General features: G+C 41.7%; 1 protein-coding gene across 1 annotated transcript in view; it reads right to left on the minus strand.

Annotated features, from left to right (window-relative positions):
- Positions 1-151: 151 nt before the first annotated feature.
- HEATR1 (HEAT repeat containing 1) overlaps positions 152-24,757 on the minus strand; it is a 47,038-nt gene continuing 22,432 nt past the window's right edge. Inside the window, exons 21-45 of the mRNA XM_019651803.1 lie at positions 21,063-21,232; positions 20,502-20,660; positions 18,960-19,202; positions 18,552-18,683; positions 17,627-17,730; positions 17,341-17,484; positions 16,599-16,717; positions 16,378-16,499; positions 14,726-14,854; positions 13,109-13,339; positions 12,237-12,363; positions 10,875-11,035; positions 8,421-8,467; positions 8,200-8,323; positions 7,458-7,598; positions 6,587-6,876; positions 6,061-6,211; positions 5,008-5,166; positions 4,749-4,883; positions 4,513-4,617; positions 4,259-4,427; positions 3,615-3,769; positions 2,960-3,118; positions 1,423-1,531; positions 152-642 (exon numbers count right to left, since the gene is read on the minus strand). Coding sequence (XP_019507348.1) covers positions 554-642; positions 1,423-1,531; positions 2,960-3,118; positions 3,615-3,769; positions 4,259-4,427; positions 4,513-4,617; positions 4,749-4,883; positions 5,008-5,166; positions 6,061-6,211; positions 6,587-6,876; positions 7,458-7,598; positions 8,200-8,323; positions 8,421-8,467; positions 10,875-11,035; positions 12,237-12,363; positions 13,109-13,339; positions 14,726-14,854; positions 16,378-16,499; positions 16,599-16,717; positions 17,341-17,484; positions 17,627-17,730; positions 18,552-18,683; positions 18,960-19,202; positions 20,502-20,660; positions 21,063-21,232 — 3,674 coding nt within the window. The 3' untranslated portion in view covers positions 152-553. The remainder of the gene's footprint in view (positions 643-1,422; positions 1,532-2,959; positions 3,119-3,614; positions 3,770-4,258; positions 4,428-4,512; positions 4,618-4,748; positions 4,884-5,007; positions 5,167-6,060; positions 6,212-6,586; positions 6,877-7,457; positions 7,599-8,199; positions 8,324-8,420; positions 8,468-10,874; positions 11,036-12,236; positions 12,364-13,108; positions 13,340-14,725; positions 14,855-16,377; positions 16,500-16,598; positions 16,718-17,340; positions 17,485-17,626; positions 17,731-18,551; positions 18,684-18,959; positions 19,203-20,501; positions 20,661-21,062; positions 21,233-24,757) is intronic.

The following is a 24,757-nucleotide window of genomic DNA, read 5'->3' on the forward strand; positions in this document are numbered from 1 at the left end:
GTCCTGAGTGAAAAATACATTCCAGAACTACTTCCCTCCGTGGGCACACAGAAAAAAAGTTAAGGCTGAAGTATCATCCACCCAAAATGAAAAGTAAAAATCCAAATGGCTTTACAGTCAAAAGCATTCTTGATAAATGCTGAATAACTCGTTTTCTTGAGGAAAAGTTTAATACTTGGAATAAAATAACATGGATACCATGTGCACAGGACATTCCTTTACAGAAGAGTTAAGGCTTTACAGTCTGAGTGAGGGATTGTTAGGTTTGGGTGCTATGACTAAACGTGTCTAATATTAATAACACCAGTCAGGAATGACTATAATTAATGTTTAAACACAGCCATCTATAAAACCACCACATATCATTTACTCATTTGCAATTTCATACAACTGGCAGGAAAGGCCTATGTGGGACATACACCAGGTGGAATTTTGTGACTCCAAGTAGGTGTCAAGGCACCAAAAGTAACATGGTACCAAACACCCCAAAATAAAAATATAAAATATAAATCTGAACTCTGTACAGAGTATGGAACGCTGAAACCCCCTAATTTTAGAAGTAGCTCTGGAGCGGCTCTCCCAGCACAGCTTCCAGCTGCTGAATTGTCTTTTGGCACTGATGCTCTACTTCTTCACATTCATCTACGGAAAAGCAAAGGAAAGTGAGTCAGGCTCCCTCCTCAGGTAGCAGGAGGCATCATGGAACCTTCCCCGCATCCCTCCTGTCTGCCTCCGTTCCCTTCTAACAGTAAAGCTGAATAAGACAGAACCCCAGAAGAAAGGTACACCAAAGAACGTTCCAAATTCCTAGCGCTGCTACAGTCCAGGACGGAAGAAACGGAGCATTCTTGGATAGGCAGTGAATCATGAATTTGCAAGTGCTGGTCTACTTGCCTCCACCACCCTGCTTAATAATAAGATGTCCTGTCATTTGTTGGGCCGCGTGGGGGCACAGGGCTTACTCTTCCATTGGTCCACAACTGCACACACCCGGAATTCAACCCCAGTCCCAACTGTCACCCTTAGTTTATCAAATTACTGAACGCTCTTCAAGCCTCTAGTTCCTTCCTTCATAACACGGGGTGATGGCGTATCCCCATCGTGAGGATGAGCTCATCCATGCACACAGCGTGTAAATGCTGGTCACTAACAGGTAGCTGTCCTGCAGGCTTAATGGCCCTCCATATTGACACAATAACCCTGCATATGGGGACCAAAATATTCACATGCATGAGGTAAATGAAAAGTAAACAAGTCTCATGGTCATCAGGCAGTCGCTTCCTCCTCAGATAGGAACGCCGCCTCCCTGGTCACAGGCAGAGGACCAGAGCCAAGGGCTAACCCCACTGCACCCAAATTTGTATTATCATTGGGTGCATCCCACAGAATTCCATTGTAATTATGTAATTGTTTGGGAATTACCTTCCATCAACTCAGCTAAGAAAGGAATGGATTCTGGTAGCAAGACGATATAATTCTCCTTTAGTTTCTCAGCCAGGGCTAACACAGTAATCAGGGCAGCAAATCGAACCTGAAAGGGACAAAACGGTAAAGAGTTACAAAAAACGAGTGTTGCTAGATTTACTACCTTAAAATCTGTCTAGCTTGAGACAAGTCCTTAACTTTTTAAACTAAATGTCATTTCACATGGGTTTACTTCACTTTATGTCAATTTCATGTTCATCTTAGGATACCAGTTGAATGGTTTGGGATCTGTTTATAAAATGGGCAGCCTTATAAATCAGTGTTTTTCAAAGTGTGTTCCAGTACTGCAGGCTTTAACGTGAATGTTGTCTTCTAACATTTTTCCTTTAAAAAACCAAAATGCCACAAACTCAAACGCGTCACCAAATTTAACTGCATGGGAGGTCACCAACTCACCTGATGCGGATGGTGCTGACCTAAGTAAAGTGTCCCTGGCCACCTCCGAGAGGGTCCCACCCTCAGAACCCTGACTGTGGCCACCACTATGGTTGTTGGGGGCCAGGCCACCAGCTCGGGTCCCCTCTCATCTCAGCACTGAGTAAAAAAACACACTCACTGTGTCGCAATGTCCTTGTCTGTGACCATGATGCAAGCAGCTGCTCAGTACTGTAAGTGACCCACTGAGAAACAGAAGCTGCACTAGTCCTCACTCTGGTTTGGGGTAATTTAAAGAATATTTGGATATAGCAAAGTGAGTTGTTTAAAAAACATGTAACTTCCTATGTTCAATAAGGATTTTCTTGATATTGTACAATCAAACCAAAACATAATAAATTTAATGCTGCAACTTTGTAAGTACCTAAAATTTAAAATTTGGGGGTTCATTAAAATAGTCTCATTGTTCTCATTATTTCCTAATAAGTAAATATGAATTTCAACTAATAAATAAAATCCTGCTTTGGTTTGATGCATCCACTGCGGCACTAAGATAACGAGCCTGAGAAGAGGCGCCTCACTGTTAGCTCAGTGAGACTGACAGTCAGGTGAGGGACTCGAACGTCACTCACCCTCCCCTAAGTGCCACCACCTGTCTTTCGTTATTCGGCAAAATCCTAAGCCTCACAGAGATGAAGGAGGTAATACACTGCCCTAACTCAAAGGAATGTTCTAGGGACAGAGTGAAAATGTGTTCCTGGGAGCACAATGACATTTAAACGGGGCTTAAAGAACACAGGGAATCACTTCACATCTTTCCAAGATTCAAAGGTACATGTTTAGAAAGTATTTTAGAGCTTGTGTCCAAGACCCCATGGGGTAGGAGGGGGACTTCTGCATAAATAGCCTGGAAGTGAAACCCGAAAACGTCTCAGGCTGAAACTTCTGCTACCACAGCCCGGCTGTTGGCCCTAGAAGACGAGCACTGGCATCTGTCCCCGCTCGTCCACCATGCTCCTTCATCCCTGACCGCGTTACAGGTGTTCAGGTGACAGAATGAAAATGCGGGCATAGGAGCTGGTTGCCCGCAGCTCCTGACCTTGGGTGAGGAGTCTCTCGTTTTCAGCAGGATCTGGTAGTTCAGTGGCTTCCAGAGAGAGTCATCTGCCACGGCCACCGAGAACTGCGCAATGCACGGAACCAGGTGCTGTGTCACCCGCTCCTGGAACTTCTCTTCTCCTCCAAGCCTGTTTTCCAGCTAGAGTGAGAAAAGGACTTTGAGTGATAGGTAAAAAATACCCAATATATAAATAATAATCATGATATTAGCAGGCTCAAAAACCAGGTACCATTCTAATATTCTCTCTAGAGCAAACGTCCCTTCTGGAACTCACAGAGCCTCACAGCCCTCAGCATCGCCCCTCTCCCTCCAGCAGAGCCATGCTCCCAGAGGGCAGCCACGCCCTCACACATTCTCAGTGAACCCAGCTTTAAAAAATTAAAAATTTAACCAGTAGGCCTTATCATGTCTCTTATTGAAAAGTCCAAAAGTAAAACTGTAAATGTGATGAAGATAAGTTATATTCATGAAAAATGAGAAACTAATTTTGATATACAAATTTATAAAAAAACCCCAAAAACCTGTGGGAAAAAATTATTCCAGTAAGCTGTCATGTTAGTAGGTATACATCCTGTGAAAATGTAACAGTAATGGCTGCCTCATCTTTCAACAAAAGATGGTTTTGTTTGGTTACCTGATCTACCAGGGGCATCATCAAGGCTTCTGCTCTCTCTTTACTTAAAAAATGCTGAGTGTCAAAAAGGAAGATTTTATACAAACAGTTCAAAATAAACTGTAATAGTAAACAGGACTTTTCAGGGTCATTTTCAGAGTCAAAAAACGCTTCATCTGTAAGATGGGGTAAGAGAAAAAAGAAAGAAAAAAAAAGAATTTTACCATTTACTCTCCGATGTTTAAATTCAAATCACTACTAAAGGAACTACAATCAGACGGTATTTCTACAATGATCTAGAAGACAAGCTCAGGATGAAGACACAACACAAAGTGGATGGTCTCTCAGGTAGGTGATTCCTTCCTTTACAGTCCAGAGTTCAGATTAATAAGACTGTTTAGCTTGGCAAGTTAAACCAGTTTCAAGTGTGTCGCTTGCATTAAATAAACCAACCTTAACTTTACTTGCAATAGCTAAGTGATGCCCATTTACTTTCTTTCTCTCACGTGAGTCAATTAATGACCAGTTTTCAATATGCTAAAACACACTTAACGCCTAACAAGGACTACAGGTGAAAAATCCACCCTCCTTACACTTATTACACTTACTATACCTCGTGTCAGGCACAGAGCAAGGTGTCAACTGAACTGGAGTCAGCTACCAACCTGTTTTGGAGATGTTCACCTGGTTCAAGGTGTCAGCAAAAGGCTTCACTAAGTGGCCAGCGAACAGAGTGAAAAGCCCTTTCAGTTTCTCAGCAATGCAATTGGCCAAGTTGTAAAATGTCAACAGTCTGTCCTTTGGGGCATCCTCTGTCTTAGCCCAATCAAACAGCTGAAAAGATAAAGTAACAAGAGTTTATTCTACAAGTCTTATAACTTACATGAGGACAAAGGAGACGTGGAGGAAGAAAGCTTACCTTGAAAAACAGAGGTCTGAATGTGACTTCAGAAAGTTTTACAACCATAGCTACTAGACAGTCAATGATACAATTTTCTGTTTTCCCAACTTCTTCTAGATCATTCTGAAAACAAAAGAGTTTATTCATTAGCCAGAGTTCTGATATCTAGCTCTAAATAATTCTGGCAAGTACAACAGGTTATATGGCTAGTTTTCCTCTGGCTCTCGGTAGGTAAGCTTAGGAAACATGCTGACCTCAGGGTGCTGTGCTCGGAAGTCCAGGGCCTCCAAGAAAAATGCGGTGAGCTGAGGCTGATGGGAGGTGAGCTCGCCCTTCTTCATGACCCCGATGTGCTCTTGCAAGATGCTCATATATGGACCCATGTGATTCTACCAACAACACAGTAGAGAAAGGTGCCAGTTTTTAATATTCCTGCCGTTCATTAAGTGAAACTTTAAAAATTTCAGTACCATGGCTCCCCTCTCCAAAGTTGAATACCGAGTATAATCTAACCTTCCAGTTCTTCTCAATTTGCTTGTACGTTTTGCTGATGGCTGGCAGTAGGACGCGGGGCGAGAGAGTGGTAGCCAGTGTCTTTTTCAGAGCCATGAGACGGACATTAGCTTGTGAGGCCAAACCCATTTCACTAGTGATTTTCTCCAAGTGGATCACCTATAGGAATATAAACAGTGATCAAGGCCATTACAGGAACTCAGTGGGTATGTCAACACACGCATAGAAAGTCAGTGATGACGCGAGAAGTCAACCCAAATGCCAGTGGAAAGCTCGGTGCATGTGAGCTGCACAGAGAATTCCTTTTAAACTTGACCCTGAATGTCTGTAGATAAAAGAAGACATGTCTCTTTCCCAGCTGGATGTCAGAGATGTGCGTCAATGGCGGAAGGACATAGAGCACTTAACCTGATGACTGTCTCAGAAGCCAGGAATCCAGTGACCTTGACAAAGCATCAGTTCTTCCTTGCTAATCAATCTAGGAGGCTCCCCTGATAGAGAGGTCCCTTTCTGTAAATCTCGAGCACTGGCTGTACCATAAGTAAATCAGTTGTCATTTGCATCGAAGCAGTTAAGGCTCCTGACCTCATCAATGGCAAATGATCAACAGAACAGAATGAGGGTCATTCTCAGGTATCTTCAGTTGGAAATGCCACCTGCCCATTGTCTAGTTCACAAGTAACCACTATACTGTACACAGGAAACCTTCCAACATTCAAAATAAACAGCACACCAGTTTGTACTATAGTAAGAAAAGGCAGCTCAGAAAGCTCACCCACAAAGATCTCACAGGGAAAAAAAGCAATAAAATACATTTAGCAAAATAAAAAGCCTCATGACAAAGTGACACCATATCAATGTCAAGATTAAGGAGAAGGGATGGTGATAGTAGAAGAGAAAAAGGCACACACTAGTAATAATAAGGACATCTCTTCAGATATTAGAACCTTCCTGCAAAACAGAAACTAAAAACTTCAAGAACAAATAAAATTAAATTTGTAACTTTCCCTCCCCCGCCACCCCGAATAGCATGTGGTGGTCATGGTGGCTCACCTGTGACAGGACACCTTCTAGGTAGGGGCTGATGAAGTGGGGGAGAGTCTCAACCACCTTCTGCAGGGCCGCCAAAGCGCTGAGCAGATAGACGTCTCCGGACACCAGTTCGCCGGTGTTTTTCATTGTTGTCAGCAGTGATGGCATCAGGCTAGAAACGAAGACAGCAGTTAGAGGAACCGAACAAGAGCCAGATGGAGACTGGGGAAGTCACTATGAAAAGGCCCAGCACTGGTGCCCGTGACGTCACTGTGCACATCACAGTCTATAAAACGTCATGTCCACTTTCTACGTGGCTAAGCAAGGCATCGCCAGTGCCAACAGCGCCGACACAGCACTCATTTTACAAACGTCTTTCAACCTAACGCTTGCCATGCGTCAGGCACTGTGCGAAAAGCCTCCCGTGCCGCCCCCACGGGACTCCCTTGCGGTGGGTACTGTCCAACACAAATCACTAAGGTATTACTTTCCAGTTAGTACCAGAAAGCCATGTGACGGTCCCTGTCCCAGGTGCCGCTCCGCGTACCTGGGAAGCTGGGGGATGGCCAGTGCTTCCAGCGTGGAGGCCACCTCCGCCACACACAGCAGGGCACTTCCCAACACGTTCTTCTCTTCCTTCTTTTCGGGCGCTATCAGCTGCACCGCAGTGTTCAGCACTGGGACAAAAGGCTCTGGGTTTTCCGCACCAAAATTCTTGCATAAGAGCTTTAGGGTATACAGGGCTGTCTGTCTGTTCACTGCTTGTTCTTCTACTCCCTTTTTTTTGCGCTGCACAATGGCCAAAAGGACTGGAACCAGTTTTAGGAAATGGTAAACCTGAAGAGGACAGCCAAAAATCCCAAGTAATTAAAGCTGCAAACAAAATGCTATTTTCCATTTGTACTGCTTGACAAGGCCTACATGGACCGGGAGGACCTAAGCCCCACGATCATCACAAGTCACTGTTTCTCCAGCTGATATACTGACCACTAAGCCAATGCATGCGTTTGTGACCCATTTTTTATTTCTATAAAAACACCTTTCTGGTTTGGAGTAAGAATGGATGAGCATTATCCTAAAGCCAATTAAGGCAATGCATGGCCCATAGTAAGCAGGAATTCCATTCGGCTGAAATTCCATTCTAAGAGCTCTCTCCTCTCTCTCTCTCTCTCTCTCTCTCACACACACACACACACACACACACACACACACACACACACACACATCACAGCCTTATATTCAGANCACACACACACACACACACACACACACACACACACACACACACATCACAGCCTTATATTCAGAGAACAACGTGCTTATTTAGATTATACCTTGGAGAAACTTATGGGAGTTACATGCAGCTCTTTGACAAAGCACAGAATGGTGAATGGGTCTGGTTTATAGTCTTAACTTACTGTTTTCTTCTTCCAGGACACATTCTGCTGTAGCTTGTTGTTCAAAAGATCCATTGCTTTCCGGCGAACAGAGGGCAGTGGGTTACCCAGCAGCCCTCTAATCACAGGAATGAAGGTTTCTGTGGGCAGCAAGGCATTGACCTAGAGAGCAGTTTTACAGTTAACAAAAAAAAGAAATTAAAAAAAAGGGAAGATCAACTCAGATTAGGACAGACTATTCACTGCATTTCTTCTAGGTGCTGGGCATTTTCACACTCATTTTCTTATTTAATTCTTACACTGACCTTTCAGGTAGGCATCACTGATCACATTAAACAAACAAACAACAAAAAAATGATGCTAAGGTAAGTGAATTGCTCAATGCCATGCAGCTGAGTAACTCAGCCAGCTCCTAAGCAGTGATCCTCGGGTCAAGGCCAGCGATACTTCCAGCAGACCATGCATTCAACATGAGAGGCACTTTTCTTCTACTTGAATACAGTGGACCATTACATAGTGTTACGCGACTGCATATATAAAACATGGTATTTACTGAGGCACATGTTCACGCAATCGGCAGGGAAACAACTGTTCTTCCGACATATTTCTCGTCAGCAAGAGTCTTTTCCAAGAGATATCTGGGCTGCATTGTATTAAGAAAACCTATTGCTAAGTTTACTCTTAAATATTTAATGTTAAATCATTTCCCAATGACATAAAAACAGCAACGAAGCACAGCAGATGGGGAGAAATGAAGACCTACCTTATCTAACATGTCGTACGCTTTACTGAGGAGCGCTCGCCAAAACTTCAGGGTGAGTTTGTTTGCATTTTTCTCCACGGATTGTGCAATGGCATTAATGTAGCCAAGAACTGCTTCCAGCAACCTAAATGCAGGAAACTCATGACAGTATTCTTCCAGTTTTTGGGTAAAAAATTTGAAATGATTTCCAAATAAAAATTGAAAAAAGAAAAATAACATACCTCTGTTCAAGGCCTTTTAAAACCTGAGGACCACCACTTTCCACTACCTAGTTTTTAAAGAAGGCATCATTAGAACAGTATGGAAACTGATAATAAAAAATCATTCAAAGTTCAACAAAGCATCCATGACTATTCAATTCAAACCTCTCACACTGACTGTCTCCTGACATTACAATTTAATCAGGTCCAGGTCACCCTCATCACACTGTAATAACTCTATTTCCCTTATTTTAATTATATTCATTTATTTTAATTACATTCCACAGACATTTGTAATGTCCGTAAAGTACTACAAGATTCAGAAAAATAGAGCTAATGATCTATACTCCTTTATCTCCTAACTTTATGAAATGCTGATCTTTGTTTAGCTCCTATCTAATTTTAAGATAAACTATTATGGACACAGCTGTGATCTGCTATTTGATACTCCCTAGCACATTTTCCCATGACCGTAAGCCCCACAAACTTGAATCTGCTGTTATCAAGGAGTACATCTCAGTCAGCAACACGCTTTTCTGGTAATTCTAGATTTCTGAACTCTGTGTGACTTAACGCTGTTCTAGTTCATTCATTTTAACTGCACAGTTTCCTTTGTACTTATCACGACTTACTCATTCACCTCTGTTGAGAGACATTTAATTTACGTCTTTTTCTTATTTTTAAAGTAATAATGCTAAAAAAAGAGCAGTTTTATGTCTCCTTGAGCATCTAGGCAGGTATTCGTAGAGCACACTCCCTGAGGAAGGAACAAGCATCTTCCACTTGCCTGGATGTGCTACCATCACTGTGTACAGAAAGGGACTGTCCCCACAGCCTCGCCATCTTTTGCTCTTAACAGCTTTTAATTTCTGCGAACCTGACAGACGGACATCACAGTGGCATCTTGTTTAACCTGCATTTTCCTCCTTACTAGGGAGGTTTTTTCATGTGTTAATTGGCCATTCGTGATTCCTCTTCAGTGAATTCATCTTCTTTGCTTGTTCTAATGGAAACTGATGCTTCTGGATTTATACGCAGCAATAACCTTCTTAGTCTGTGGCTTTCTTTTCACTTTGTTTATAGTGGCTTTTGCTGAACTGAAGCTTTTAAAAATTTTTCCATTCTCTGGTTACAATGATGTTCCCCTTGATTTTCTTCTCAAAGCTCTAAATATTTCTTTTCACACTGAAGTTTTTAATCTATCTAAAATGGTCCTTTGTTTAGTTTGAGATCCGTCTTCTTTCTCCCACAGAAGACAAATTGCACCAGCTCTAGTTCTTGGATAGGTCTGTCCTCACTGTTCTATGATGTCACCTGACACATAACCCGGTTCTCACAGGCGCACAGGTGTGCCCAGGCTCGTCCACTCACATGACCCTCCTGACGGCTCTTGCACCACCACTGTCCTGGGCAGGCCCGCCTGACAGACAGCAGTGTCTACACTGACCTGTCTGAAGTGAGCGTGCTGAACTCATTACTAGTTCTACGCGTCTGTTGATTCTTACACTTCATGTCTTTTGCCAAGTAGAAACAAAATCAGAGGGCAGACTTGGTCCAGGCTTTAACAGGCACACCACTGATGTCTCATCACGAAGTGTGATAAAAACTATAGGTTTCTGACAAATATCTTTCTCAGGCCAAGGAGTTCCCAGCCACCTCGCGATGCAAAGAGGATTATTTTTCTTCAATCAGAAGTACTGAATTCACTGAATTACTTCTTTGTAAATATTTCAAATATGGCTTCCCCTCTTTATCTATTCATGCAATATAGCAGACATGCTACAGATATTCTAATGTCAAAAGGCTCGCATTCCTGGTCATGATCCTTTTTTCTGTTTATTTCTCATGTTGTTTTTGTCTTCTTTCTCTCCCGTTTGAACTCGAACACACAGAAAGGTGCACAAGTGCTGCGTGTAGGGCTCACTATTTCAGTGCTTCAGAACACCCCTCACAGGACCCCATTAAGACCCTCCCCCTCCTTCCCAAACACACACACTACCCTTACGTCTACCCCCAGATCTGTTTTGCTGTCTTCGAGCTTTACACGACTGGAGTCATAGGACGCGTTGTGTCTGCCTTTTCTTCAATATGCTTAAGAGAGACCAGGTGGCCGTGTGCCACTGAGACTTCCCCATGTCCCTTTAGACGATACTCCCTCACTCTGCTGCCAATTTGGGCTCCCATGAAGAGTGCTATCAGGAACATTCCTAGCCATCTCTGGTGCACGGTCATACACTTCTGTTGGATATCTGCCACTTGAGAGTGGGGCTCCTGAGTCAGGGGGTTCATGTGTGTGCCACCTTAGTAGGTCACGCCGAAGTTATTCATGGTGAACTGGGCTACTTATTCCTATTATCTGTAAAGGCATGCCTCGTGTTTTCATGTTATTTTCCAAACTTTTTACTAGTTTAAAACACAGTTCCTTTGGAAAAGGCAAAATCACTGCATCATAAACACATTTAAAAGATACATCACCTTTCTGATAAAATGATTGGATGCCAGGAGCTGAGACATAAAGGACACTGACAAAAACTTAAAATGTCGCAGTTGCTTGCTAGTGTGAGTGTCTATATTAAAAATCTGTAGCATTTCTTCTTGTGATTCACTCTTATTAGATACAGCTTTGGGAATGGTTTCTGAAAAAGAGCAACGAAACAAGGGACTGAACTCATCATTGAGCCAAACATTCAGTACAGTATGGATATAATGAGCATAGCAAATAGCATAAAGTTTTCAGAGACGTATCTATTAATCCATTACACCCAGTTTTCCCTCTTCTAAATTAGTGAAAGACATAAATATATTTACCAAGAAAGTACCCAGCAGCCCTGAGATGTGTGTGTTTAAGACAAAAACAACAACAAAAATCCCACAAACATTTGCCCTTTTTTTTTTTTAGTTGAGCCATCCTGCCACCTGTTGGCAGCTCAGCGGCAGCTCAGCTCAGGCGGGACTCAAACCACTGTTGCTCAGCGCTCACACTCGTGAGCGAGCTCTTTCTGAGCCATTCAGCCAGCCCAAAACCCCCAAACAAAAAACCGGGGCAACTGAGACAAGCAAATGGAAGACAAAGGTGTTACAAAAAGGGTCTTTACATGTTGGCTCCACACCCAGTTTCTGACACTCAGTGGTGTTTACTTTGTGGCCACGACGGACTGAAGGAGGCTCACATCCAGCCTTCCACCTCTAATTGTGAAAGCTTGAAGGTGTCCTGAAACTTTGGAGGATCGCATATTCAAATATATCTAATATAAAAGGGGTACAGGTGGGCCACTTAAAAACCACTGTCCTACAGTGACTCAGAATGAGTCACTTCTTAGCATGTCACCAGGGTAGCTCTCCAGGCACCTTCCTGCCTGTCCCTGAGCCGAATGACTCTAGGATGAGCCAAGGTCACTGCCTGGCCAAGCCAGGAACACAGGGCCAAGGGCTGGCCACGCAGAAAACAGTCCCTGTGGAGTCCTCCTCAGGCCGTTTTCGAAGGCACCTTGCTGTTCTGCGCCAAAGGGCACAGAACTAAGAACATGCAACACGTCAACCCTTTCCTAAACCAATGTCACTGGCACTGAGATTAGTTGAATTTTCTTTAACACTCCTACACATGGTAAATTTTTAATATTCAGTCACCACTGCTATGATAACTGTTTGTAGAAATCCTTTTTTTTTCCATAAAAATTTGAGAAGGTACAGAAGCACATACCCAAATTAAATATTATTAGCTTACTTCAAATAATTCCTTCTAAAGATGTTGTCTGGATTCTAAGGATAACCTGCATTGTCTTCTGACTTGCTTGAGCTTTCAGATTAAACAATAATTACCTCCTGAGTTACACTTACCTTCTTTTTCCTCCGGCAGGTTTATTAAGTACTGGAGGATATTCATCAAGCTTTGTATCTGATGTTGGACACTAAATTCACAACAGACTGAAATCCAAAATTCAGTGTCTGCCTCTAAAATAGCATCCTATGTAAAGAAGAGACATAGGTAATAAAACTGTACCTACAAAATTCATGTTAATAAGTACAAATAAGGGAAATACCTTGAAAATATTTTGTAGCTCACAGTCACTACATAGTGTTCCTTATGGTCATACTCGTATAAATCCTAAGAGCTACTGAACTCCTTCCATAAAAGAGACAATTTGTGAGACTTATGAGCACAATTCCAGGATAATGTGCATTACCACTTCTGGCAGAACTGAACATACTGCTTTACTTAAGAGTAGGTTTAGCTCTGTTCCTAGACCCCATGTCTATGAAGTCATTTAAAAACCGTCCTGGACCTCCAAGTTCTATCCTTGTCTGTCGAATAGGGCTCCTCAAAACAGTCACCTCTGTCCTAGTGATGTCAGTGATACTGACGCTCCTCCCCTCCCTGTGAAATGCCTTCAAAAGCTCTTCCCAGACACAGGTTAAGTACTGGACAGCCATACTGCTGGGCTTAAAACAGAACCGCCCAGAAGGGTGCTAGGCTTGCTCCTTAGAAAAGTCCAATCACCCTCAGATGTTTTGTTGTCACTGAGGATTCTCAGCGCCACAGGCCTTGAAAGCAACTTTAAAGAACACCAAAAACATCTCTGACAGTGGTTCTGAGCAAGCAGCTTAATAACGCCCACGGAGCACCACCAGCCCCACATTTAAACTGGAAAATATCACAAAGTCGGTTTGAAACGCGAGTGCCTCTCTTATCCGCCGCCCTATGTTCTGACCTTTTCTCCATAGGCGGCCGCCAGCACTGTTTTAGTGACATACTGTTCAAACAGCAAGACGAGGAGAACCCAGAGGAACCTCTCGGCCCCGAGGGTGTCGACGAGCTGCACGAGGACCGGCAGGCGCCGGTGCGCCGGCACATGAGGCAGCGCGTCCACGAACACGCTCACGATCTTCACCACCACCTCCTCCACGTTCCTTGTGACTTCTGCCGAGTCTCCACCATCAGACTGACGAACAGAAGCAGGGTCAGTGAGGAGCACAACAACCCTCCACAAACAGGCTCTACATGGACACGAAAAGGTCTTCACGTGTGCCCAACGTTATCGGGGAATTTTAATGAAAGAGCGACCAGTACACATTTAATGAGTCCAGACTGGGTCCCGGGCACGCTTTGGCCCTGTGGGGAATACGAAGCATAGGATGTGAGCCCTGCCCCAGCGGAGACTTGGCATCAGTGTGAAACATGACGCCTGTGTGCAAAGGTAACAGGAGGCTCTAAGTGGCAGACGCCAATGCGAGGCACCGAGAGCAAGTCTGCTCGGAGGCCGTCTGGGGAGCTGCAAAGCTCAAGCAGGGTTTGTGCTGTTCTCGAGCAGAGCACTACACTCCAGATACGCAGAGCACAGTAAAGGCCAGCACTCCACTCCGCACTGTTCTCAGAATACAGTTCAAACCATCCTCCTCTGGTACCAGTGCTCAAAATCGAGTTGAATGAATGAATGAACCAACGCCCTCTACTTCTGTCTCAGCTCTCCACCAAATCGTCTCCACTCCAGTCCTCTCACACACACTGCGCAGGCCTGGACCGGGCCTTTTCTCAGGCTATTGATGACGCTGCCACATCACTGAGCAAATCCGGTCCCTTCACACCACTTCAAATCCCGTTTCTCATGAGACTCTGTGGTCATCCTGGCCTGCTGGGCTTTCCCCTGTTCTGGACTCTTCAGCCTTTATCTATTCTAGTGGCATATAGGATATTAATGCAGAATTACTTTCCTCTTTATGTATATATGTCCTGAGTCACCAACTTGCTGGACACAGAGACTACCAACCGGACACCAAGATTCAAAGGAGACCGGGCTGAATACAGTCATCCGTGATAGTTAATAACAAAAGACCAATATCATGGAGGTAAACAGAAAACTCTTTCATCTTCGAGGCCACTTTTTAGTTTCAAACTGTCCTGGCAGAGATGACGTCTCACCCATCTCTGAGCACTTAGCTCTTAGAGAGCCCTTGGTAAGTGAACTGCGTATTAACACTCTGCCATTGTAGCGTTAAAACTTCCCACTCTATCCACCTACACATGGGCATCATCAAACCGATGCAATGTCCTGAAATACACACTATATGTAAAAATTCACTTTGTCAGAACAATGTCAAGGTACTTTCAGTTATACCCTTGCAGAATGCAATTTTATTCATATTCTTGGAAAATACAGTATTTCCAAGATTACTTCCTAGCTTCACCATCTAAAATTTAAGAGGCACAAATATGTGAGCATTTCAGAAAGGCTTTTAATGTCATTCATTTACTACTACTTGAATTTTATACTATGTAAAGTTTTAAAAATTGAAAAAATAATACTAATGCTGGTATAAAGATGGCTTACCTGAATAAGTGCCGGAATAACCATTTTCACTGTCTTGCTAATAACTTGAAAACTGTAAGTATCATCTAGGCGCATGACATTGGCTCCCATAAATGTAAAAATAGACATGATGTTGTGTAGAACTTTATCCTGAAAGAAAACACATCTTTCAACATTTTCTATTTTAAACACATCAAAAATCAATGATTTATTAACTCAGCAATAAGAGAAATAACAATCTAAAAATGAGCAAAGGATTTGCAAATGCTCAACAAATGGTCGATAAGCACATGAAAAGATGCTCAGATCACTAGGCATCAGGGACATGCAAAAATCCACAAGACACCACTCACACCCACAGGAGACTGTAACAGACTGTAATAAACAAGACAGAGAGGGTGTGGGAAAATCGGAGCCCTCAGACGCTGCTGGTGGGTATAGAATGTACAGCTGCTTTGGAAGATAGTCTGGCCATTTCTCAGAAAGTTAGAGTTGGCAGATGACCCAGCATTTCCACTCCTAGGTAAACTCCAAAGAGAACTGAAAACATGTTCACACAAAACCTAGTACACAAATGTCCATGGCAGCATAATTTTATCACAATAGCCAAAAAGTAGAAACTTAAATGCCCATCACTGAAGAACAGATAAAGTGTAGTATATACATACAACGGAATATTATTCAGCCATAAAAATACTGATTCAAGCTTCCACACAGATGTACCTTGAAAACATTATGCCAAATGAAAAGAAGTCAGACACAAAAATGGCCATATATTATATAATTACACTTATATAAAATGTCCAGAATAGGTACATCCACAGACAGAAAATAGATTAGCGGTTGCCAGGGGTGGGGGGAAGGGGAGTGGTAGAGGGAACGGGGAGTGACTGCTGACGGGTGATGAAAATGTTCTGGAAGTAGGTAATTATGATAACCATCACAACTTGGTGAATATAGTCAAACCACTGAATTGTACACTTTAAATGGGCGAATTTTATGGCATATAAACTATAATTCAATAAAAACGAAGAAAAATATATCAATGATTTCTAACTGTTTCTGGATTATTAACCCCTTTGAGAGCTACTGATTCTTGCAAGACAAAAACAATCCCATAGACATAAAATTTTGCACATTATTTTAACAGATTAAGAGACCCCCTATCACTCTTGGAGAACCCCAGATTAAGAAGCTCTGACATAAACCTCCAATATGAAAATAATTTCAATCTCCTCAAAAACCTTTAAGGGACATGATTTCTTTAACTGAGGTTATTTATATTCAAATTAATTCTCTTAAGTCACTGATTGGCAGCTGTGTGAGGATTGATAGGACAGTAATTTCTCCCAAGTAACACTAATTTTACCACTTATTGGGTAGTTCCATGTGTCAGGCACTGCACTGAGAGCCATAAATCATCCAGTCGCATCCTCACAACCACCCTATGAAGAAGATAACTATTACTGCCACTTTAGGAAAAGAGGACTCACAGCTCAGCAAGGTCCACCAGCTCACACTGTCTCAGCTATTATGAGGCAGGGCTGAGAGTCCCACCAGCACTGCATGATCCCCAGGCATACTGAATTCACACCAGTGAGCACCCGTGCATTTCCACGGAAGACAGAAAATACCTGAAGTACCTGCTGAAGTCTCTAGTCATTAACACTTACAGGAAATATTCCGGCCACGGTCCCCAGGAGTAAAAGGGCGTGGTGATGGGTCTGCGGCATCTCTGAAACACGGATGCACTGAACGATCAGTTCCACGTTGAACTTCTCCTCATCCAGCACGTCTACGGTGGTGAGAAATACACAGTCTCTCAGTGGTAGGCACAGTTCTACAGAAAGCAGGTAACTCTCCCACCCTTCCCCTCCAACAAAGCACAACATACCTTTTGGTATTTTGCCGCCATCTGGAGAGAGCTTCTGGCAAATGTTGAGCAAACAGCTCAGAATTAACTGTTTGGTGTACTCTATATTTCCCTGCTCTGGTGGCAAGGGTTCTAAACACCTTCAGGACCCCGGAAGAGAAATGATGGAAATGAAAGAGTTATACAATTGCAGTGATGCACCAATGACACTGTCCAGATCATATAATAAATAAGGAATGACTAAATATTAACATCAAACATCGAGTCTATAAACAAGATGGAAGACTTCTAACTCCAATTTCTTTCTCAAACAGGCAGGTGCTTATGCCAGTTATGTCTCCTCTCTAGCACTTTCCTCCAACCTGTTGGAACTCTTAAATTTACTTTGCTTTTCAGATGAAAGCACACATCCACAATTCAATGGCTTACACTACAGCTATCTAGCTAATAATTTACTCCTAAACAACAGAGTGGGTGTTACACTGTATCTTTGAGTAAAAATAATGCTGCCCCAGGGACATGGTACTGAAAGCTAAGAAGGAAAGTAGGCTCTAAGGTGAGAGGTCATTTAGTACATAACACAGGGCACTGGCAACGGGCACCGAAAACTATTTTTTTATTCCTTCAATGACAGTACCTCACTTGCTTTATTTACAGGCCAGTGAAATAACAAGAGAACATGCTGAAGAGAGAATGTTAAATAAAATAAGATGAGGAAGAAACAGAATCCCCTTCTCTACTGAATCAAAGGCAGTGTCGTTACCTTGCCAGCAGGTTGAAAAGAGTCGGGATCAGTATCTGAGGGTTTTTGAGTTTCTTTTTGTGCTGCAGTAATTCTAGGATAAGGGTTACTCTTGGCCAGTAAGAACCTCCCACTTCCTGAACCGATTCTAGATCTTGTGATTTTCTGGAAACAGGTAAGGCAAAACATTAGGAAAACAGACACTATCAGCATTAAGTAAAAACATACCCGATTATGCCAAATTATACCAAAAAGTCACAATGGTTTCCTAGCAGTCAGGTGCCCTCCCTGCCCCCGCGGCGCTTACTTCTGCTGCATTTTTTGCCTTCGTGTTTGCTGGATTGTGCCCAAGGACTTAGTTTTATCTGGTGGCTCCAGTTCTATTCTGACTTGTTCAGCATTCACAGAAATCTGAAATGTGAAGGGAGAATGGATGATGATATAGCTCACCAGGTAAAATCAGAGCAGCTAATGCTGATTACAAGATACAACAAAACGTGTGTGTCACATCTACGTCTCCCTACGACTAGAGCCCGGGCCAATCCCCGAAGGCAAACACACTGACAATTTCTTACATATTCATTTGGAAATTTTCCATCTTTCAACACCTGTGTGAAAATTTTAAACAGCAAACAAACAGGAGCACATGATACACACTGCGCTGTACCTTAATGTTTCACTTAAAGTATCACAGAAATCTAAGTAAATATGTCAAAATTCTGAGAACGGCTGAATCTGAGTACTAGGACTTTACCATGCTTTTATCTACTTTTGTGACTGTGTTTTCCTAAAAAACATAACAAAACACAGAATGACTAGGTGGTTACTCTGATGTACAGCTAGGTTTCAGTGCACATATAAGCCAATGAGCAGGTTCTCACTGCATTACGTGTGTGTCACTGGACAGTTATTTAAGTTAAGCAAAGAACCTGTTACTCAGTTGACCAGCAGGCACCACTCACTCCTATTTCTTGTAGAAAACAGGTAGATCCCCCTATTATGAGTAAGACCCAACTAAACACACCCCACTTGGTTAAAACCATAAATATTTCCTGCACCAAAAATAGTGGTGAAGACTAATATTTTTGATCTAGCATGTCTCTATGACCTGCTTTTCCACGGTTCTTGTTAATGGTAACATCTGACTTTCTAAAAACATGGAAAATGGAGGCTGCTTAAATATGGTGTTAAACAAACATTAATAAACAAAGCAAAGAATGTTTGCAACTTACCCCTTTAAAAACACTGCTAACAGTCTGAGCACAATGTGAATTTTTACAGTTCACCAACAAGTCAAACAACATGTGCAAAAGCTTCTGCTGAACTTTTTCATCTGAAATAGCTGCAAAAAATGGCTTTGTAATCTAGAGGGGAAAAAAAGGCAATTGAGCTCAATGAGCAAACTTGAATTCCAAAAATGATATTTATATCATTCTCTTACCATGTAAAATTGTTCCCAAGTTTGTCAGTTAAAATGCAATTCTTTTTAGTGACTCATGTACATCCTCCAGCTTTGAGAAAAGGGTCAAATATACCATATTCCTTTAAAACATGTCCAGTCCACTTCATCTTCTCCAAGTAAATCGTTATACATTTTTAAAAGCTTGAATGTGCTTTAGTTTCTGAAAGAAGTCACTGACCTTTTCAAGGGCTGTAATCTGAATGGTTGGCATTCCCGCGCCAAGTTCCTCTGTTGTGTGCACAGCTTTTATAAATACATCTAGACTCTTTGGGTCCTTATGTAAGAGGGAAGCAGAATATTCATTGTATTTCCCCAGAGTGAGATGCAAAACAATTGCCTCGTCTTGCAGGACAGCTGTGGGCTCCTTCTGGATCTTTTCTAACAGCTGTTCAATCACAGGCAATAGCTGAGAAAGCACCATCTGAAGTTTGGAAAATTGATTAGAAAATAGTTATTATACTGAAACGTTTTTCCATGCTTTACAAAGACCTCCAAAGCTATCATATTGGAGGGCTCGGAGATCAGTCCGGAGGAAAAAACCCGTAATGATGACCTCCTGGACATGGGGTGGCTCTAATCAGTTAAGCACTCAGGTCGCCTGAAAGTTCAGTCTGTAGTGGCCAAAAACCTCTAAACCCTTCAGAGATGAGTGCAGAAAACTGTGAGTGTCCCAAGACTTTTTGAAAACAGGAAATATAAACTAAACTGAAGTTCTGGACTATAAAAGTAAATTTTAGCTTTCTCTAAAATACCGCACACTTCCCCAAATAATGTTTTCAACGTGGTGTCATTAAAATGAATGCAAATCAGTATGTGAAGTCTTTCATAGCTAAACCAGGTACCAGCAAACTCTGGCTGTGGGCCAGACCCAGAGGAACGTGTCTTGTAAATCATGTTTACTGACACGCAGCCAGGCCCATTTGTTCCCATGCTGTCTCCACCACTATCGCAATGCAGAGGCACAGATGAGTGGCTATGACAGAAATGTCTGGCCTGCAGAGTCTAAAATGTTTACTACTTGGTCCTTTACAGAACAAGACTCAATTTCTAGTGTAAACCACACCAAGGACGAGAGAGAGCTGACAAATGCCATCTGTCTGCTCCCACCAGGAAGGGTTTCCACCCCATTCAACCCGTTTAAGTTCTCCAAGGTGCAGCCAATTTGAGACTGGTGAAGTCCACAGGCATTAGAAGACCAGGCTGAGACACTTTCCCTCTGCTATCAGGAAAAACCATCACACAAACATGTGTTTCATGACCTCTCTTTTGTTAACACAGCTTCCTTGACAACATCATGAAAGCTAAGGATCTTCCCCCAGAAAAGCGTACAAGCACGTACACTTAAAAAGTGAACAAATGATTCTGGAATATTGAGACTTAATGTCTCAATATATTACTTCGTGGAGCATTTTCGCCTGAAGAACAGATGCAAACCAACAGTTTTTCTGCAATGCATTCAGTGATTTTCCCATGTGATTTGAGTTTAAAATCAATCAGTGATTACACAGGGATAACATACTATTTTAAAATGGAAAGAAACTCACCAATATTTGCTTTTTGTATCCTGTATCTTTTTCTCCACCGCAATCCTTCCCCCTCCCAAATTAGTAAGAAAATCTTCACTGAGTGCATGTATGTAACTCTGCAAATGTCCCCCCCAAGTTACAACAGGCCTCAGTGACGTCACAGGGAACGTACAACCCACCGACGCAACACGCACCTCACTGCTGACTTCCTGAAGCACTTTCATCAGACCTTTTGCAACATAAGAAGGGGAATTATATATACAATAAAGTAGGTTTTTCAAAGTTTCAGACAACTTCTGATGAGATTTCAGTTTCTTTTCTCTCTGTAGTTCCTCAAATAAAGTAGCCAAATCCTAGAATATCAAAAGGAAAACTGGATAAAAAGGGTTAAAGAACTATAAAGGTTAAACGTCCTGATTATGGAGGATTCTTTCCCAAAATGATGCGACACTACTGATAATTTTTCATTTCCCCTGAAACCTTAATAGGAAAGGGCACCAAGCCCCCTCAGGTAGCTTACTCTCAAAAGCAGACATTGGCTGGTCTTCTAGCCAAGGGAAGGACAGAATTGGAACACAGTCTCGCTATCTTTTAAAAATGGGGGGAGAAAGGTATGCAGATATGGACATATCAATGTCTAAATTCAGTGACTGAAGTCCATCAAAATCCTTGCAAAGTAGAAGTCAAAAAGGAGGACACTGGTCACATGTACACACAAGTGTGTGCACACACCATCTTCTATGCTGATGAGTTACCTGAACGACGTAGGTGGCATCCGAGGTGATCTCCTCTGCTTTAGGAACCAAGTGATCAATTACCAGATGAAACTGGGACGCCACTCCGCTGAGGGCCTGCAGGCAATGAATGGCCGCCCTTCGCACTTCTTTTACGGGACTTCCCAGGTTAAGGAGTAGCGACGCCACCACTAAAGTCAAAGGGAAAAAAAATGTAAGTAACAATCTAAAAAACGGAGCAGTATAAAATTTAAATAGTACCAAAGAGTACAAGATGAAAAGTTTTCCTCCCAGTTCAAAAGCCCTCTCCAAAGATCATTCGCTGTTTCTTTCTTTATTATTCTAGAAAAATGTTAGACGTGTGCTAGTACATTCTTTTAAAAATACACAAATGGGAGCATGTATACACACACACACACGCCCTGCTCTGCAGGAACTGCTATCACATCTCAATGTATTTTGAAGTGTTTTCCACATGAATCTAGGTTAAATCATTCTTTTTAAATTGTACAGGTCTCCACTGTATTTTCCATATTTTAAAAACTATTAATAGTACTTTAGTGGACAAAGTTTAGGTTGTTTCTGGATCTTTAGCATTAAAATTGCTGCAACACCCTGTACACACACCCTTGCACAAATCTGCAGAGGAAATTACCCGTTTGTGCATTACGCTTTGCAAAGATTTTGTCCTGAACTGTTGTTTGTTTTGACTTTTCAATGCAGAAATTTTAGTCGAATTTTTCTTATAGTTTTGTATGTTGCTTAGGAAGGCCCTGACTACTGTGAGTTTTAAAAGTATCTCTACTGGGCAGGCTGGTTGGATCAGTTGGTTAGAACGCAGTGCTCATAACACCAAGGTTGCTGGTTTGATCTCCACATGAGCCAGTGAGCTGCGCCCTCCACAACTAGATTGAAACAACTGCTAGACTTGGAGCTGATGGGTCCTGGAAAAAAACACTGTTCCCCAATAAAATTTCTTTAAAAAAAAAATTATCTCTACATTTAGAGAGAAATGATATGCACTACATGTTTTTTTCTAATATTAGAGCTAAGTTTTTTATGTGAAATCTTTAGTTCATGTGAAATTTTTGTCTATGGAAATGAGGTTGGAGTCAAACTTGTAAAATGTTTCCAAATGGCTGGCCAGATGTCCTATTTAATAATCTACCTAAGAATCCCACAGATCCGGGCTATCAGCTTAATTGCTTATACATCCCATCAGTATCTAAAACATCTACTCATGCCAACTCATTCTTCCAGAACCATGTTCAATAATAGTGGATTTAACAGGAATGCTTTCACTTCACCAACTGTGCAGTGAAAATGCTGGCTTTTGACTTGAGAAGTATTTTCATCAGGTTACTCCTAAATTAGGAATAACTACTGATTTTTATCTATTGCAGTTCCAGATCTTTGGAGCATGAAATTATGAGTTTTCTCCTTCAATAGCGATATGGCCAATTGTGTTAACAGAGTTCCTTTTTAAATTAATTTTGTATTGTTGAAGTGAACTCTATTTGGGCAAATGTTTGTGTTTTAAAAATAGGCTGCTGAACTCAATTTGCAAACATTTAGGATTTCTGCATTATTACTCAAACCCTGGCCTGTTGTTTTTTGTCTGTAAGCATCAATTTTCAATGTTATGCTGGTTTTAGACAAAGAACCTGGAAACTTCCCTTGGTTCTATGCCCTGTCCAGTTCAACGGCATTAAAACAACCTGCTTCAAAGATCTAATAGAATGCATGTGTGAGATCAACTAGATCAGCAGTTTCTGAAAAGATGTCTGTGGGATAAAGATATATCTAAATTCTTTTTATGGTAATTAGTTATTTAAGCTTTATTCCATGCTATGTACTAGGGCAAGTTTTGGTGGTTTTTATTCTGTTAGAAATGATCTGTTCTACATATTCCATTTCCACAATGCTGAGAGCTTGACAAGCTTTCAAACTTTTCTGCGAAGGTCCTGTGAAAGCTGGAAATCCTTCCGAGTCGTCATAACATAATTCTATCAAGAACGAACAGCTGGAAAATTGAATTTACACAAAGGGCAGCTTTAAGCCAAGATCCCTATTTGCTAAAATTCCATGTAGAATGGAGCAAAGGTTCCAGAAAAATCCAAATTCAAAATAAATTCAATGTGCAGTTGACCCTTGAACAACAAGGGTTTGAACTACGTGGGTTCACTTATATAGATTTTTTTCAATAAATACCATAAATGTATTTTCTCTTCCTTATGATTTTAATATCATTTTCTTTTCTCTAGCTTAATTTACTATAATACGTAATATATATAACACACAAAAAATGTATTAACTATGTTATCGGTAAGGCAAGGCTTCTGGTCAACACTAGGCTTTTAGTAATTTTGGGGAGTCAAAAGTTATACATGGATTTTCGACTGCATGGTGGTTGGTGCCCCAAACCTTACATTGTTCAAAGGTTATCTGTACTAAGAACTATGGTTACTTTGTTTAAAAAAGGTATTGGAACTCAAGATTAAGTCAAAGCAATGTTATTTAAACAATCAGCTTTTAAGAACATTCTTCCATTAAAAAAAAATCTATGTGACTTAATTCTCCTAATTTTATTTAGATATTACATAAAAATAACATATTATTAAAATAGCATATTTTACATAAAAATTGGAAGAATACTTGAGCTTTGCTTTTAAACATGCAAATAAATTTAGTATATTGATCAGGCATAAGAGACCAAAGGCAGTCTCCACCACATTACAAATGATGTTAAATAGAGATTTGTTACACACAAGATTGAGATGCAACACGTATCAGCAAACACAGTAATAAATGGTTAGAGTTCCAAGCCACTGACAAAAACTTAATTCACATAATGTTGTATTATATTATAATATTGCAATACCTTTTTCTTTGGAACAGTATAACATGTTTTATAAAGAGATTAAGAAAAACACCAGCCAACACTTCCTGGACCTCCACTCGCCCTCCTCCCCCTCCCCCTCCCAACAAACAAGGTATGGCTAGAAGGTCACTAGGGGTCAAAGTGCAGAGTACTGAGGACAGGTGTGATGACTCAATGGCCTATTTGAGCCCTCTGGGACTTCAGGGTACGGTTCCCTGCTAGGGAACGGTTCCCTGCTAGGGAACTTCCAAGCAGAACAAGGTGCATCTCTCCTGTTTTCAGTGGAGTACTGTGACGTGTCCAGGTAGTATAAATGCAAAAGGGCTTTAGGAACGGTGGAGGTGACAAACACACAGCAGCAGGAGCAGGCAGGAGCCCGTCTGGCAGCAATACCAGGGGAAAAGTGAAGTCCACTGGTCCTGCTATTCACAGACAACGATACATACTCCACAGGGGCCACGGCCTTTGATGCCAAAGGAAAGCAGACACTTCATACCTAATTAGGTAATCAAAACAGTTACAACCTCTAAATAAAATATTCGGACCTTTCTGGAGACTCACAAGTTTAACAGGAGATAATCACTTAAATAAATAAAGTATGCTACCTCCTAAGATAGAATACTCTGTAGACATTTTAAAGATGAATTTCTATACTTATTAATATATAATGCTTGTAACACATTAATTGAAAAATCTGAGTTAAAAAAATGTACAGGAAGTTCTCGTCAAAAAAACAAAACGGGCCAGCCGAGTGGCGCGATGGTTGAGAACTGGCTTGGGACGCCAGAGGGCCCCGGTTCGGATCCCACATATGAGGGCCAGTGACACTGCCCTC

This window comes from Hipposideros armiger, unplaced genomic scaffold, assembly GCF_001890085.2.
Source record: "Hipposideros armiger isolate ML-2016 unplaced genomic scaffold, ASM189008v1 scaffold_167, whole genome shotgun sequence".
In the NCBI taxonomy this organism is placed as follows: Eukaryota; Metazoa; Chordata; class Mammalia; order Chiroptera; family Hipposideridae; genus Hipposideros; species Hipposideros armiger.